Here is a 16439-nt window from a genome sequence, read left to right on the forward strand (position 1 = left end):
AAGGTTTTTTTTTTTTTTTTTTTTCCTTGGAAATGTGCTTGTCACCAGTTTTTACTTCCTTAATCGTAGTGTGGTATCTCCTTCCTTTGCATTTTGGTAGCACATCGATTAAAGCAGCAAACTCACCCTTATGTTAGGAATTATTTTCTATGAGAAGGCACTGAACTTGTAAATAGGACACTGATGAGTCAAGAAAAAGACACACGAAACACATGAAAGAGGAAACATATTTCGAAACTACACATACGAGGTTTATTTTATATTTTCCACCAAGTTGATTATTTTTGACCTGTTACATTTTATCGGCTTTCGGAGATGGCGTGACCAATATCCGTAAGAGATCTGTTGCAATACGAGCATCTTTAGTTTTGACTTAAAAATACGATGAAAATAAGACTCTGTTGGTTTATAGAAATAAAAAAAAAATGTATATAATAAATTCCTAATAGCAAGTGTTTAGTTGTCCAGACTATGTCTATATTATTGATAGTGTTACCAGTGACTATGTTATCAAATATATTGATATCAGAGATTATGACCAATGAGTTTGAATATTTTCAGCCATAAGAGAATACACAAAAATCTCTTTCAATAAGTGTGATGCTTTTTGACGCAGTCACCTAAATGCTAACTCACATATCAGCTTTCCAAAGTATCAGACTTGCAGAAGAGCCAGGATATGGATTTTTGAGTCTAGGTTAGAAAAAAATTGTTTTACGTTTTTGATGAAAAAAATTAAAATTTGTATATCATATTCAGAAACTGAAACAATCTTATAAAATTGTTCATTCATCATTATACAGAAAAATAAAATCAGGGTGACCAGCAAAGATACAGATGAGGTGACTGGCAGGTAGGTGGGCTTAGTTAAGTGCCTGTCTATGTGGTCACTGCATGTGCCCAGCACTCACTCCTCCTCTCTACTGCATGAAAAAACAAGTCAGCGATTATAATATAGTTTCTAAAATTATACATTGATGCTATAAAAATAAATGTCTTAAAAATCAACCACAGGCTTGAATGGAAACACAGCGTGTTTGGGGCTTCAAGGCTCTTCCTGAGGGAGCAGCTTCCACTTCACTGAGGGGTCAAGTTCATCATCGAAATTCTCCAGCTCCTGCTCCTTGGAGAGCTCCAGGAAAACCTGTAATGAAGGGAAAAAATTAGGAGTGGGGTGTCACACTGCATCCTGTCGTTCCAAGTGAGTGCAAAGAGTATGCACTTACTGCATACTTACACTCCATGGATGATATCAAAATCACTAAAACTGACCCACCTGCTCCAGGGTGGACTGCGATAGGCTGTACTCCTCCAGGTCGAAGCTCTGTTTAACTGCACAAGGATGGACACGCATTAGGAGTTTCTATATTTTATATCTGAGTGGTTTTAGAAGTCGGCATAGAGTACAGACGACATTTCTTAAAAACTTAAATAAAAAGGTTACGATAATAATCGTTCGTGGTTTGAGTACAGCATTCAGTTAAAAGAACACTGATGCATTTACGTAAGTTTGGAGAAAAAGGAGCTGGTGTTACACTCGCGTGTTGCACAGGTTTTGAGACCTCTTTTTAAAGGAGGAAATGGTGCTGAGACAGCTTCTTTCTCTGCAGGTGAGCCAGTGTTTTTGCACATTCAGCACAGGATTTTGAAAAGGGTCCCATCAGAAGATTGTACAGAAAGATGTCTTTGGTTTTCCAGAGAGCGGAAAATCCTCACGGGCCTCTTCTCATCAATGCAGCTTGACTTAAATCAAGTTGAAAATACTTTTTCCTGACCAAGTGTCCTGAGCAGGGTAGTTAGAGCCTCGATAAGAGCCCAGCACACTAGAAACACGCCACCAAAAGCACCAGGCCAATCGATAATGGCCGCAGTGCCCATCAGGGGAGTGCTGCGAATGACCTTGTGGCCCAGAGCGCTGGGTGGGGTCCCTCTCAGAGAACAGAAAGAAGAGGCATCACTGGGACCACAGATGTTATCAACAGGAGTAAGACGAGTCTTTTAGAAGCAGGAGACTCGCAGCTCTTCCTCCGGGAAGGTGACAAGCAAGCGGAGATATCACTGAGCAGTGACAATGAAAAAGAGGACAGGGAGGGAGGTCGGGCTAGCACCGCGCAGGGGAGAATTAGTGGGTGCGGATGGCAAGGGAAGCGCTGTGCGGTCCGATCGCAGATGAAGTGCGGTCAGCCTTCAGGTGCGCGCAGCACAAGAAGATCGTGTGAAGGATGAGGCAAGAGGTCAGTTTCTTAATACAACTCCTCAGCCAAGAAAACAATCTGCAAGTCCACAGAAAACTTAACTCTAAATATGTAAACGTCAGTATTCCAAAGGAAAGTATTCTCCTTAAATGCATCTGTAACTGGGTCTGTACCAATATATATGTAAAAATATATATTGACTGACTTAGCTTGTACCAATATATATACACACACATAAAAAAAACCCCACAAAGCGAAAGTAAAAATCACTCCGATTTCTGCCCTCCCTCACACACAGAACCCCTCCACTTCCTTGATATTGTGCTCCAAAAATTCAAATTGAGATTTTAACTTTTAAATTTAATACATCATGTCACATTCCTTTTTGTCATGCGGATGGATTATTGTAAGATCTGAAATGGTCTGTTTTCAGGATCTTATTTTGAAGTTTCTCTCTCTTACCAGTCTCTAATTTGAAGAAAGCTTGGGCTAAAGGTTGTACATCTTCCACCGGCAACTTATAGACCATCAGAGACGAGTACCTGAGAGGAGAGGAGAGAGAGAGGCTGATGCCACCTGTGGCAGATGCAAACTGACTACAGACACATCTCTGGTCTTTATTTCTGTAAGTAAAAGTCAGTTTGGTGTAGGTGAAATGCTTAGGGTGAATCCTAGTAATAAAAAAAACCAGGCAGTTCACAAAGAGAACAAGAAGGGAGAGCAAGACTCAATTAGCATCCCTGGATGGAGATGATCAGGAACAGCATAAATAAAATTTCCAGCTTTGCTGAAGTCACCTTCTGCCTTATTTTCTAAGCTAAACACTTATTCCTTGGCTGGCACTGACACTGCGTAGTTTCTGGAAGTTTCCCAACTCAGGTAGGATCTAAGTCTGTTCTCCAGAGTATTCAAACCTCTCTTGCCTTCCCCACTGCTACTCAAATTGCTTTCCTAAAATAGGATCATATGACAGAGTTTCTGATTAGGGAACTAGAAATCTCCAGGAATTCAGCAACAACAATTTTTAAAATACTTTGTTTCTCAGATGTTTGTCTTTTTGATATTTGAAAATCAGGAAGATTTAGATTTTGTGTCATAAGATACTATTTCATATATTTATGGGGCAATCGTTATCATCTATTTGGCTTATTCCCTGTACCTTTATGATATATTTCTCTTCAGTCTTGGGCTGTACATTGAGTTATACTTGCTTTTATGTTTTACTTCACTCTAGAAATATATTTTCAGATCTTACCACGATGACACATTTCTCCTTACTATTTTCTCTCCTAATTCCTAAATCATCTGTCTTCTGCAGTAAATTTTAGGTGTTAAAAATGACTCTAAATTTAAACTTTAATTATTTTTTTAGTGTATTACTTTCATGAGGATTATTTCATTACCAGCATCTATATAAAGCTGGAAATATTAATAGATTTGAAATAATCAGCCTTACCTGCTATTTCTGCCTCTTGTTAGCTGTCATGTGATCTAAACTTTCTACTAATTTCCTATTCATAAATATAATAATTCCACTTATTAAGGTACTGCAAAGGTCAGAATCCCACAATCTCATTTTTCACTGGGATACCAGTGTCTCCTTTGGAAAGTCTTGGTGAGGATTAAATAAAATAACACAAGACCAAGATAGTACCTGGCTCATAGTAGGAACACAACACGTGCTACACCAGCTTTCACATGGGCTTTTCTCTCGTTTACTTTCTGCAGGAACCACCAAATCATTTATTTCTTTTAGGTTTCTTTTTGGGCTAAATGTGGACTCGAATGACTACAATTCAACGCAGCTGACATTTGACACCAGATCAAAACCAGCCACCACCTTTACCTTTCCTGCCGAGAAGCCTGGGGGAAAAGCCTCAGAATTTCGCTGTGGAGGGGTTCCACTTGTGTGGGGGTTTTCACCTTCATCTCCAGCAGGTAAACCTTGCCAAATTTGCTCTTCAGGTGCTGGATGGAGCCGATACATCTGGAGGGGAGAGGAGAATGAGGCCATAACAGAAAGAGAAAAAGAACGCAAATTGCAACAAGAATGTAAATTGCAACAAGAAGGTAAATTGCAACGTCTGCGACTCCTGATTCACTGCTAGCGTTGTCTCACTGTGAGACCCAGCTGCAGCTCTCCACAGCTCTCTGCCCACAAACTCTCACAGCCACACACCCAGGGTGAAGTGTGGACTTGGACGAACTCCCACCTCAGCCTTCCGCACACCATGATGGCCACACGGTCACACACGGCCTCGGCCTCTGCCATGTAATGGGTGGTCAGGAGGGCGCCTCTCCCCGTGTTTTTAAAGGTGGCCCGGATCGCCTGCCTAAATTGTCAAGAGAATATTTACAATTAAGGAAGACTTCTGTTTAATCAGAAATGGATAGAGAAAAGAATTTTTAATGGGTATGAATGTGAATACTTAGCAAAAAGAGATTAAGCAAGTTAGGGCTCTTAAATTGGCAGGTGGCATGAGGAAGGGCAAGCCAGGTGGGAGCTGTTACACTGGAGGCTGGCGTTAAAGGAGGGGTGTGAACGGGACGCAGTATTTATTATGAGGCTGCGGCAAAAGAGAAATGCCGGCAAGAGACTGTTTACGTAAAGGCTTTGCAGAGAGGAACAGAACGACATGGAATCTAAGGATGGAGTTGTCACAACCGGGTAAAGAGGACATAAACGCACGGTGAACATACATGGCAACATCCCGAACCCTCAGTCTGCCCCGGCCTTTGCAACCCAATGAGAATCCCCATTCCATGAGGCGACACTATGAGATGATTGTGTCGTCACATAGAACAGAATGCGATGATTGTGCCATGCTATGGGATCAATGTGTAGTGTCGCAGAGATGCGCCGTAGCTACCTAAAAGATCGATCGAGCAATTACAGTATCAGGGAAAGATCTTCTTTTTTGCAAAGTATTGATTTTACTAATGATATTAAGAGTTTTTTTTTTTTTTTTTTGTCCCTGCATTAAGAAACAGTTTAAGGGACAATTTTTACAGGAGTTAAACAATCTACAGATTTTTTTCTTTTAGGTGAGGCAACCCTTGGTTGACCTCACAGATTGCAAGGACCTAGTCAGCTTACAATCCCTTACTGTTTTATTTTTTACACCTACAGCACCTGGTCTTCCTAGGTGATCTCCCATCTAGGTACTAACCAGGCCCGACCCTGCTTAGCTTCCACTTCCAAGATCAGAAGTTGTCTATGTCCATGGCCATAGTCAACTCACAGATTTCTTGCAAAGCATCCATGCGGCTCCTGACCAGCTAGCATTCCTCACCACATCCGCTGCTGGCCCTCGGGGTCCATCCCGGTGGACGGCTCGTCCAGCAGCACCACCGGCGGGTTGCCCAGGATGCTCAGCGCGAAGCACAGCTGCAACCAGAGGAACAGCGCGTCGGGCACCCACCTGCGCGGGGCGCGCAGCAAGCCCGGGCCGCGGCCCTACCTTTCTCTTGATTCCCTCCGACAAGGCCTTCGCCGGACGCTGCTGCTGGTCCTGCAGCGCGAGCGCCGCCAGCAACCTGCAGGGGACAGCGGGCCGGTCAGGCTTCCTGCCAGCGAGGAGAGCCGGCGGGAGCACGCGGGCCGCGCGGGGCCGGGACGGGGAGCGCGGCTCGGAGACGGGCTTCTGGAAACAGACGCCAGGCCGTCCGAAACCTGGCGTGGTTCCATCACCCCCGAAGATGGTTTCCCCTTTTAATAGAATATAAGCACCCGTCATGATCTCCAAATAGCTGTTCTGTGCTAGCTAATACCTAAAGTTGAGTATTGAGACATTTTACCAACGAATAGTGACTTTTTTCTTTCCATGTTTAGTATGAGAAAAAAATAGTAACACTTTGAAACCAGGGGGAACAGTTTCTAATGGCTGATCCACCCAGCGTGCTCTGTTCAGCATTTAGAGTCCGGTGCTCAGGTCCCCAGGAAGGCTGTCACTCCCGGGTGTCTCTGGCACGCTCAGGTAGCGAGCAGGTGTGTCCCCCGTGTACCGTGTGATGGCGACAGCGGCGTCCGCTTTCCTCAGGCCTTTCACTGCGGCGAACACCTCCAGGTGTTCCCTCACGGTCAGGTTGGGCCACAGCGCGTTCTCCTGAGGACAGTACCCCAGGAACCTGAGGGGGTCCCCCTCGCTGCTTCCTTTTAGAAGCACCTGCCAAGAAAAGTTCACTCTCAGACTCTACCACCCGCATTGCTTTTCTGTGTTTCCATGACATCTCACTCCTTATAAATGCAGAAAAACGAGAGAAATTCTAGGATCTCATTGAGTGTAATTATCTGCAGCCATTTGCTTTGGAGGGAGATTGTCAGGGAGTAAATATATGGAGAGAAATGCACGTACAACCTAATCTCAGCTGAAGATCATCCATCTCACAAATGTGCTGTCTCTCCTTCAAGGCTGAGAGTTTATATCCCATGTTTTCATCACACTCAGAAAGAAGTACATTAATTTAATTACTCGCTATTCAGCTTCACTCACTGATGAGAGGTTTTTCGGGAACTGCCTAGGCAACGAGTACAGAGCGGCCTGTGATGGATGCGGTGGGCAACGGCGTAGCCAGCGCCCGGGTGTCCCGGATTTTTCCGGCCCCTTGAGCAAATCAGGCAGCAAACGAGCAGAGAAATGAGTAAACAGAATGCGGACGGATGGTAATGGAAACGTTCAGGAGGCCGGGGTGGAAAATAACAGGGAAGGGATTTCCGGTAGGGTGGTCAGAGAGAGCCTGTCTGCTGAGGGGACATTACAGCGGAACAGCAAGAAGGCACCTGCCCTGGCAAAGAAAACAAAATGGGTCAGAGTTAAGCCCCGTGGAGGGGTGTCCTTAGACCAAAGGCAAAGGCGGGCAGCCAGGGGAGCCGAGGGGGGACGGGATCTGGAGTAGAGAGTCCAAGGGGAGAGGAGAAAGCTGTGTCAGAAGGGACACAGAGATCAGCAGCTGACCAGCACGGGAGGTCTCATCCCAGCCACCATGCGGTGAGAGGCGTCGAAAGCATTTAAGCAGGACAGTGACATTGTTTATAAAGACCACAGTCGCAGATCTGATTAAAGCTGATTTCATGACACCCAAATAGTCGGCTTTATAATTAAGATACTACTTACCTTTTAATATATTTCATTACAGCATAGGAGAGAAAGAGCAATTAAGGGGATCATTTTATAAATTATATAAATGTCTAACCAATGTACTATATGCTTGAAACTAATAAGAAATTTCAAAAAATATTTCATTCTGATATATCAATGAACGGCTACCTCTTTTTCCCCCCTGCTTGATAATGAGAGATACGACATTGATTTTGGGTCCACGTCGTGACTGAAGGTGGTCTCAGCTGATGGAAGGAGCCCTGTTAGGGTTGGCTGAGCCACCGACATCGCCAAGAACACCTGTTCTCATGTCAGCCTCAGAGGGACAGAGAACACGTTTTCTCCTTCCTCTGTGGTGGGACATCCATCAACCACCAACCCTTTCCCTTGGTGAAGTGCCACAGATTTTCCACTGGCTTAGATTCCACGTTTTCCCCTTTCCCTGAACACATTTTCCAAAAGAGTTCTGAAGGTTTTCTATCTTCTGCCACAGAAGGTGGGGGAAAAAAAAGTTTTCTTTGTGCCTCCTCTTGTCCCCCTGTCCCCCTTTCCTGTTTGCCTGGCCTCCTTCTACGGCTGAGTTCCCTGCACAATCAGTCGACTGCCCATCTCTGTTGCTCAACCTCGAGACTTTTCTTGAAAACATTCCCCCAAGATAACGTATTTGTACCCAAATATGCGTTCTAGTACCTACGTACTTTTAAAGGACAACGAATATGATTGCTTAATAGGTTTTTTTTTTTTAAACATTTGCATTCAAGATTGAAGCATTTCATACTGGGAGGATAGTGCTCATTGAAAGAGCAAATCCACTGTTTTATGGCACTATTAATAGAATTTGTATGGACTCTGATATTTTCTTTTGATCAAATACTGGACATTCTCGATAGATAGATGCCTTTGAAGGCATGAATAGTGATCCCCTTTCTGTGATTCACTTTTGTGTGTATTTAACGTGATAGTTTGTGATGTATTTTTCTGCCACATGAATCATGTCAATCATCTAGCGATTAAATGAGACTTTGTTGTTTTTGGAGTTTTAGCATCTTGTAAACTTTATTTTGAGCACTACTAGATTACATATTTTCCTCATAATTCACCTACCTGTCCAGCCGTTGGTTTTGTGTCTCCACTTATCACCTTAATGGATGTACTTTTACCAGCTCCATTGTGTCCTAATAATCCTAAAACCTCACCTGAAAGAAACAAAAAAAAGGTTACATTCGATACCAATTGATTTTAATAGTAAAATTAAGAATAAAACAGTCTGAAATCCTGCTATGTGACAAGTGGTGTGCTATGTGCTTTGTATATAGTATCTCATTTAGTTGTCTACCCTCCGCAGAGGTAATTATCATATTTTCTTACATATTTGGGGATGGAAGCTCTTAGGGATGAGGTTTATTGCCCAAAGTCACACTGACGGGAAGTGACAAAGCCACTCTTGGAAGCTCTTAGGTATGTCGTCTATCTCTGGTGATCCTAAGCACTGTGAGACGTCACAAAATAAGGTCATCTAACATCTGCTGATCAAGCCTTCAGAATGTGCTGGCACACCCCATTCATTCTCTTGTGAAAAACAATGAACATTAGGAAACAATCATGTTCATTAAGTAGAAATGTCATGGTCTCAGTGGTTAATTTTAATAGAGCGCTTATGGCTCCCATGTAGGTGTGACTAACACTTATCCATGGGCATGAGTTGATTAATTTCATTTAGAAATGAGCCGTGTAAAAGCAGCAGTCATTGTCACCCTGTTGATGAGTCTGTGTGGGAACCAAGAGTCGGTGTACAGAATGGTTCTCGTCAAGAACCATAAAGCTCTGTGGAGGTCCCTGAGCCAAAAATGGAAGGGCCACTGTGTCTGTCAAACCTTTCCTAACGCAGAAAGAGACATTTCTTGTGGCTGTTTTCTTCTTCCTCTTGGAAAAGCAGTGTTTCCTCTTCCCTATATACTCCTTGCGTAAACAGTTGGCAATGACGACTGGTTTCTGTAAATGACAAGGAAATCATGTCAGACCTTAATTTTCTCCATTAACCTTGAAAAAGCTCTCTCCTCCCCCTTGGTTGGCTTCTTGCTACACAAGCCAGGCATCAAAGAAGACCTTCTACTAGGTGACCCTTTCATTGGCCGTTCTCCCATCCTAGCATCTCTCAGAACAGAAACATGGAGACTCAGAGAAGTACCGAGTCACCCTCAAAGGACACAACGACACGCTGAAGACTGGACTTTTCCACAAATCTCATATAGTTACTTTCTCCAAGAAGCAGTGAATTGGTGTCACTTTGCTCAGTTTCTAAAATTTACAAGTTTTTTCTTGGCTTTTGCAATTTCAACTGCACTCCACTTTTTTTTTTTTATTCTGAAAAAGATAAAGTGAGCTAACATAACTTTTAATATGCTAACCTAGTGTAAAAATGATGACTACCTACTACGAGTAGTGATCCTCATTTATATGAATTGGAGAAACTCAAGATCATTTGAGAATGAGACTTGTAGATTGGACCACTTTAACGGATAAACATTTGCGTTGTTTCATGAAATAACTACTTTGTAGATTTTTTTTTACCTCATCAAAGTTTGTGGAATTCAAGGCATTTTCTGTTCTCACTCTTTCCATCTGAACATCTTCATCCTCCCCTTCTGGCTCTTCTGCGTTTTTACACACATCGTTGCTCCTTGGAGAAATTCTGTAGTCAAAACCATCCATTAGTAATTGATTTTGGGTTTTCATCCTTGTATCAAGAATACTGCATTCTTTAAATCATATACTTGAGTAGGTTGTGTAATTAATAAACCATCATAATCTCTTTTCAGTTCAGTGAACCTTCCTTCCTTCATAACTTCTGTCAATGGTACTACTTGACCATTGTTTCTGACACATCTTTCATTCTACTCATCTGTAGAAACATTATTTTTTTTTTTTAAAAACAATCAATAGGTAATTTAGTATCTATTATCTGACAAAGAATTTTAATATTACAGCTTAATGAAATAATTTTTCATTGACATCAACATGTTGGCATTATTATATTTTCACAGGGTCAAAATATTTGAAGCCAGATGCTCCTCGCTAAATAGGTGAAATGCCTGACCTTCTATTAAGCTTGGCCATTTCTTTGGACTATGTGTCAGATTCACTCTTTCTCCTGTGTTCTAACTCTGTCCCTCATACCCAGAATATAGCTCATTCTACTCTCTTTTTCTTCAACCTAATATCCCATTTTGATCTTAGAAAATTTCTTAAAGGTCTTCTTTCATCTTGGAAGTCTCCCACCCAACTATCTGTAAAAGCTAAAGATAAAATTTATGTGGTAGGAACACAGAGAGAATAAGATGCTTATGGATGTATCTATGAATGGTGCAAAAAAAAAAAAAGCCTCAGCTTTTAAGTTCCATTCATAACTGAACAAGCCTATGATCCACAAGTTGAGCTTCTCATCACCACAGCAAAAGAGCATAGTTATTGCTATCTTTGGCCGAATGATCATTCTGTTCTTACTTTCTTGAGGGGCAGCATTCCTTCGACTGCCAATCTATCCAAATTAATTGTTATTTAAATTGAACTAGCTGCACCTAACTTTCTCCAGTGTTCCGCTGCACACAGTGTCAGATAGAGCTCTTCATATTTAATGTCTCAAGTATGTTTCCTCCGCTATTTATAATCTCCTTTGGTTTAGGTACCTCGATCTCTATTACTTGTATTGGCACATGGTTCCCACCCCAGCTTATCCTAGCACTTGGCACTTGTGTGTTAATGGATTAATTTACATATGAGAAAATATTTAAAAATATTTGTCACTGAAATGAAAGAATTCAATCTGATTTCTCCCAACCTAAAGACGGGATCCTTTCTCATCGATTTCTTTCCAAACTTCCATTCCAGACATCGAAGAATAAAAACGAAGATGATAAAATGAAGGAAAGGCTAGGAATAAAGAGAAACATGCACAATTAGAGGAAAAAGAGATCATTGCACATCAGAGGTGAATTAGGAATAATTCTGCAGAGAAGCATTTGGCAAAATTTTTAAAATGTCCAATCATCTATTTGTCAAATGGTGAAACTATCAAATTCACGTTCAATCTTGTTTACATAAACACTGGAGTATAATTATGTGACACCTTCGCTTCATCGTTTTTAAGATTTGGGAAGCATATTATCTGGTTATTTGATCTTTATGAAAAAGTTGTTCCATATTTTACAAATATTTCATCTGTATGGGCTCCAGATACCTATATATTCACCTCAATAAACAGTTTTACTGTGTTCACAGGAGTTAAAATGGTTTAGTTTAGTGAAATACATGACAATTTTTAAAGAAGAGTGTGTTCTTACGATTAGGGATATCAGAAAGACCTCTGCACCTGCAGAAAACATAAGCTGCAAAAAAAGAAAGACAATGGTTAAGTAGGAAATTGTTTGTTTCATGAATTTTATCCACATAAATGTGAACTGGCCTATTGAGCAGCCCTACTGGCACCAAGACTGCCGCCTGAGTGTCCATTCCAAAATGTGTCGTGAGGAGTTGCCTTCCTTCCTCTGTAGGTCTGTAAGCCACTGTGCCTCTATTTGAAGCAATAGGATTTAACCATTATTTTTGGAGAGAAAATCTTTGGGGATCTGTGCTAGCCTCCCCAGACAGCGAGGGAGAGGCAGGATTTACCCTTCTCACACCTTCCTGTGCCCACTCTTCCTTTCACAAGACCCCTTTATCTCCTTTCCCCTCCCTATGGATACCTCTTCACTCACATACTGTACCTTCCTTCTTTGCTTAGAAGTATAGATATCAGTCAGCTTGAAAAAAATAAAAAGGATTTTATTCACATGGAGAGCTTCTCTAGAATCCTAAAATCCTAAAGATTAGGGACATTTCACTTGCTCCCTTCTAAAGCTGTGCAAAGCCCAGGAAGAGTGTAAAGGCTGCTCTGTTTCTCACCACGCATTATCCTTCCTCCCTACCCATGAATCAGTGCCAACTCTTCCATTACAGTTCAGCCGGACTATATCATCCTATCTGGGAGAAATTCAGATGGAATCCCTGAAGTGGAAATCTTCAAATGTCATGCATATTTAACATGTTGTAGAGTCCCAACCCTAAGCAAAGCTTTCACAATCGGTCATCCATTCCAGGACGCTGGGAAAGATGGCGGCATTACTTACACGAAAAGGTAAGAGAATACAGCCAAGTAATGTGGTGTGTGGTATTAAAAAGGTGACCACATACAGCGAACCATATTCATAGTTATCCACCAGAAGCATGGCCAAGGAGAAGAAGGTGATCTAAAGAAAATGCAAATATGCATGTTAACTGCCCTGAGCATCAATAGATATTCCAAATTGAGATGGCTATTCTTTGGCAATATGCCTAATCTTTGCTCCAGCCTCAAAAACCAAGCTGAAATCAGCATATCTCTACTGACACTTTCTCTCAGCAACTTAGCCAAATTCCTGTGGCCTGGAATATCACAAATGAGACATCACTGGATAAACCAAAGATCTAATATATTATTTTAATTAGAATTTTAATTAATAGAATTTTAATTTAATTTTATTTAAAATTCTATTTCAATTACTAGAATATTTTAATTATAGAAAGGGAAAAAAGTGGTTTATATTGTTTTAGAGGTAAAATTCAGATCAGTAGATAAGCAATAAAAGTAAAAATTGAAGTTAATAGCTAATAACAATGACAAGAGACTTTCGTTAACTATATCGATGGAGAACTATAAGCATTTAATAACCTAGGGTGGCTTAGAAGAAGTACTAAAATACAAAATTCAGGGATAAGAGAGTTATAGGGATACCCGATGATCTCAGACTTCTTCGAAACCACTGCAGTGCCTTCCTAAAAGCTTTTTGTTGTTGTTGTTGTTTGTTTTTTGTTTTTGTTTTTTACTTCTAATAGCTCTGTGTTACAAACCATCGCTGTTATGGCTTTCGGAATATCCATCCTGACAGTGTATCTCTGATCATATTTCTTTTCGGTACTATAAGCTGCCACGGCTTCTCATGATCTATAGAATAAATTCTTGAGCACATCATTTAAGGTCTGTTATGATTCTGACCACTTTTTTCACTATGACTAGGGCCATGCTCAGGCTGCACCATATCCATGTCAGATTATTACCAATTCCTAGGACTTTCTCCCTTTTGGGTTTCTGTTCATCCATTATTTTCTATTTGTATCATCATTCTTCTCTAGCTGTTGAAATCTTATATTCTTTCATGTTTTACTTCCTAAAGAAAACTTCTGCTCTTGTTTTCATGAATGAATCTCTCCCTTCTCTGGTTTTCATAGACCTCTTTATTCCTCAGTTGTATAATAGACTTTTAAAGATAGATGATGGCTTGATAATCTTTGCCTTATCACTGTTTTAATAAGTGGCTGTTTCTCATCTGTTTACCCTGTAAGGCTTCTTTCAGTATTGAGATTCTTTTTTCTCCATTATGAGTCTTAGTTTGTGACGCTTTGCTGGAAGCCAAGTAATGTTTGTTGAATTAATAACTTTCTTTTTGGCATCCTGAAATGACAGGAAGTGGAATAGACACTTGTAGATTTTTTCCCCTTCCTAATTTAGATAAAATAAGTATTGCTTTATGGAATTAATTCTTAGTACAGAGTTGGAGAAGTAGTTTCTAGTTGTAACTATGCTAGTAAGAGTGTTTGTAATCTTGTATAACTTCATTTTTTTTTTCAGCAAAAGAAAATAACAGATGGTTTTCAGGCTTCCTTCTAGTGAATATTTTATGGCTCTAGAGGAAATTTGGCTACTTTTAAAGAAAGACAAAGGTAGAAATAGGAAGAGAAAAAGATGCGTATTTTGAAAAGGATCCGTACGTAAAGCAAACTTAAAATATTTTAGACTGTAATATTAATTTATCATCCCACCAAGGGCAAATTTCAAAGCATGTTGCTCAGACTTGTATATTACATATGTAAAATAAATGTTCAAAAGAAATATACTTACGATAAAAAAGCAAAACGACCAAATGCCACTGTTTTTTCTCCCCTTGCGAAAAATGAATGAAATTATATATGTAAAGAAGATGAGTGACGCAGCATAACCAATAGCACATGGGATCTGAAACTAACAGGAATATCACGTTTAGTTAAAGATGAATGCCATCTAGGAAAACATTTAGGATCCAAAATGTCGTCACAGCACAGGGTTGTATGGTTATTCAATTTGTGACAATGTGATGATCAGTGAAAACAGTTTGCATCTTCAAATTTTCTAATTAAATCGTACGATGATGTTTGTTCTATGAATACTGTCACTTACCTGCAGAATCTGAATTATACTTCTCAATAGAGAATTTTGGATGCTTAAAATGTAGTCCATTAAGTACATAAAAAGGAATATCAACCAGTACATTGGGACATCCACCAGCGCCTGTCCAAACCAGTAAGCAGAAGGGAAGAGCCCCGAAATTCGTAGCTGGGACCAAGCTTTGTTCTGATTAAGAGAGAGCAAAAATACAAACGGTATTTCAATGTAAGGTTTAAGAAAATGTGGACCATGTAAGAAACTATTCAAATGAAACCTTCATTTGTAATAATTCTGCATCATGTCATGTCAACACCTGTTATCTGACCAACAGATATGGGTAAATCCAAATATAAATGATTGGTTTGCTGCTTTAATTAACAGCACTGATGTCCATCACACATCTGATAGAAACATGTGAAAGGAACCCTCAGAATAATCAAGGCATCAGCACCGTGGTAAACAAAACAGTGATTAATGATTTACAGGTGTGGGGTGGAATGGTTTGTCTGTCTAAGCACCTAACTTTTCATCAGAGTGATTCTGCTTTGACTATGTATGAACTGCTCTCTCTCTTCTCTCTCTCTCTCTCTCCTCGCCTCCCTCCTTCCATTCCCCACTATTTCCTAGATTGCATTTGTGTGTGTGTAAATAATAGCTTTATCCTTTTAATTTAAATAAATGACATGTTAGTTTTGCCATAGAAAACATTCAAATATTTATTACCCATCCAAATATTTGTGTATATGCATGTAAATATAAATATATTCATAAATATAAATGTATTTTGTATTCCTTGTTGTTCTCTGAATAAACTCTTAAATTGCATATTTTTAACTACTTATCAAGTGATGTGGTTTTAGGCACAAATTATATTTTAAACCTTTCTAATAATTTTGAATGTGTTTTTCTTTTGAAATATTTACATTCATTTGTTGATGGTCACTGATTAGCTAAATGATGCTTTTGTTTGAGATATAAATTGACCTAAGAATTCATATCAAATAAGGATTTGGTGACCTATGGGATTTGTGATAGGATAACTGATGCATAGTGCTGACATTTATGGAGACAGAAAATATGGAAGAAGGAAAACATTTAAGAATATCATAAATTCAGTTTTGGAAGCATGAAGTTTGAGAATCTGTGACACTTCCAATGGACAAGCTGAGAGAGAAGTTTGGATCAGCATTGGAGGTGCAATTACAAATTAGAGATCTGAACTAGAATTGAATCTGTGAGTGACCAGTAGGTAGAGGAGAGCTGAGGATTTTTGAAATTTAGAGATGACAGAGGAATAAGAAATTCCAAAGGAGACAAAGGGACAGTGGCCAGTGCTTCGAGAAACTTGGTGAAATCGTGGTATCACACAGACTAAAGCAAGAAAGTGTTCATGTTTTCTATGGGAGGAGTTTTAAGCTTAGACTGTGTTACTGCTAGAATGACTGACAGTTATATCAGGCCAGTAAATTGTATTTCCCAGGATTCTTGGAGGTTCTACACTAGAAAGGGAACATTACACGGATAATACTCTCTTCGCTTGGGCGACAGAATTACTTTGCAGAGGAAGTGATACAGGCGAAGATGGTACTGATTAAACAGAAATGCTTACACCAGGTTTCACAGGGTTTGTGTAATAAAGTTATAAAAATGGAGCCATTACAGGATATTCTATTGAAATTTGTTAAGTAACGCTAATGTGAGTTGGTCTGCCTTGATTATCATGTAAATTCGCCACCTTATGATTACTACTCAAAATTCATCTCCACTTCAGAACTACTGAATCAGAATCTTCATTTTAACAAAATGCTCCAATAATTTGTGGACACATTAAAAGAGTCGTTTGGATTAATGAAAGAGTGTGAATGAAAA

General features: G+C 40.0%; 1 protein-coding gene across 6 annotated transcripts in view; it reads right to left on the reverse strand.

The window, feature by feature from the left end:
- Positions 1-211: 211 nt before the first annotated feature.
- The window catches only part of ABCA8 (ATP binding cassette subfamily A member 8), a 64677-nt gene continuing 48449 nt past the window's right edge, over positions 212-16439 (reverse strand). For all 6 annotated transcript variants that reach the window (XM_016143653.2, XM_016143652.2, XM_016143657.2 and 3 more), the window contains 16 exons: positions 14583-14756; positions 14268-14387; positions 12460-12579; positions 11635-11679; positions 11133-11224; positions 9866-9986; positions 9169-9286; positions 8399-8490; positions 6201-6361; positions 5657-5732; positions 5489-5583; positions 4409-4528; positions 4042-4182; positions 2658-2737; positions 1277-1332; positions 212-1144 (listed from right to left, as the gene is read on the reverse strand). In XM_016143653.2, the coding sequence (XP_015999139.2) occupies positions 1046-1144; positions 1277-1332; positions 2658-2737; positions 4042-4182; positions 4409-4528; positions 5489-5583; positions 5657-5732; positions 6201-6361; positions 8399-8490; positions 9169-9286; positions 9866-9986; positions 11133-11224; positions 11635-11679; positions 12460-12579; positions 14268-14387; positions 14583-14756 (1710 nt within the window). In that variant the 3' untranslated portion in view covers positions 212-1045. The remainder of the gene's footprint in view (positions 1145-1276; positions 1333-2657; positions 2738-4041; positions 4183-4408; positions 4529-5488; positions 5584-5656; positions 5733-6200; positions 6362-8398; positions 8491-9168; positions 9287-9865; positions 9987-11132; positions 11225-11634; positions 11680-12459; positions 12580-14267; positions 14388-14582; positions 14757-16439) is intronic.

Source organism: Rousettus aegyptiacus, unplaced genomic scaffold, assembly GCF_014176215.1.
Source record: "Rousettus aegyptiacus isolate mRouAeg1 unplaced genomic scaffold, mRouAeg1.p scaffold_m13_p_6, whole genome shotgun sequence".
In the NCBI taxonomy this organism is placed as follows: Eukaryota; Metazoa; Chordata; class Mammalia; order Chiroptera; family Pteropodidae; genus Rousettus; species Rousettus aegyptiacus.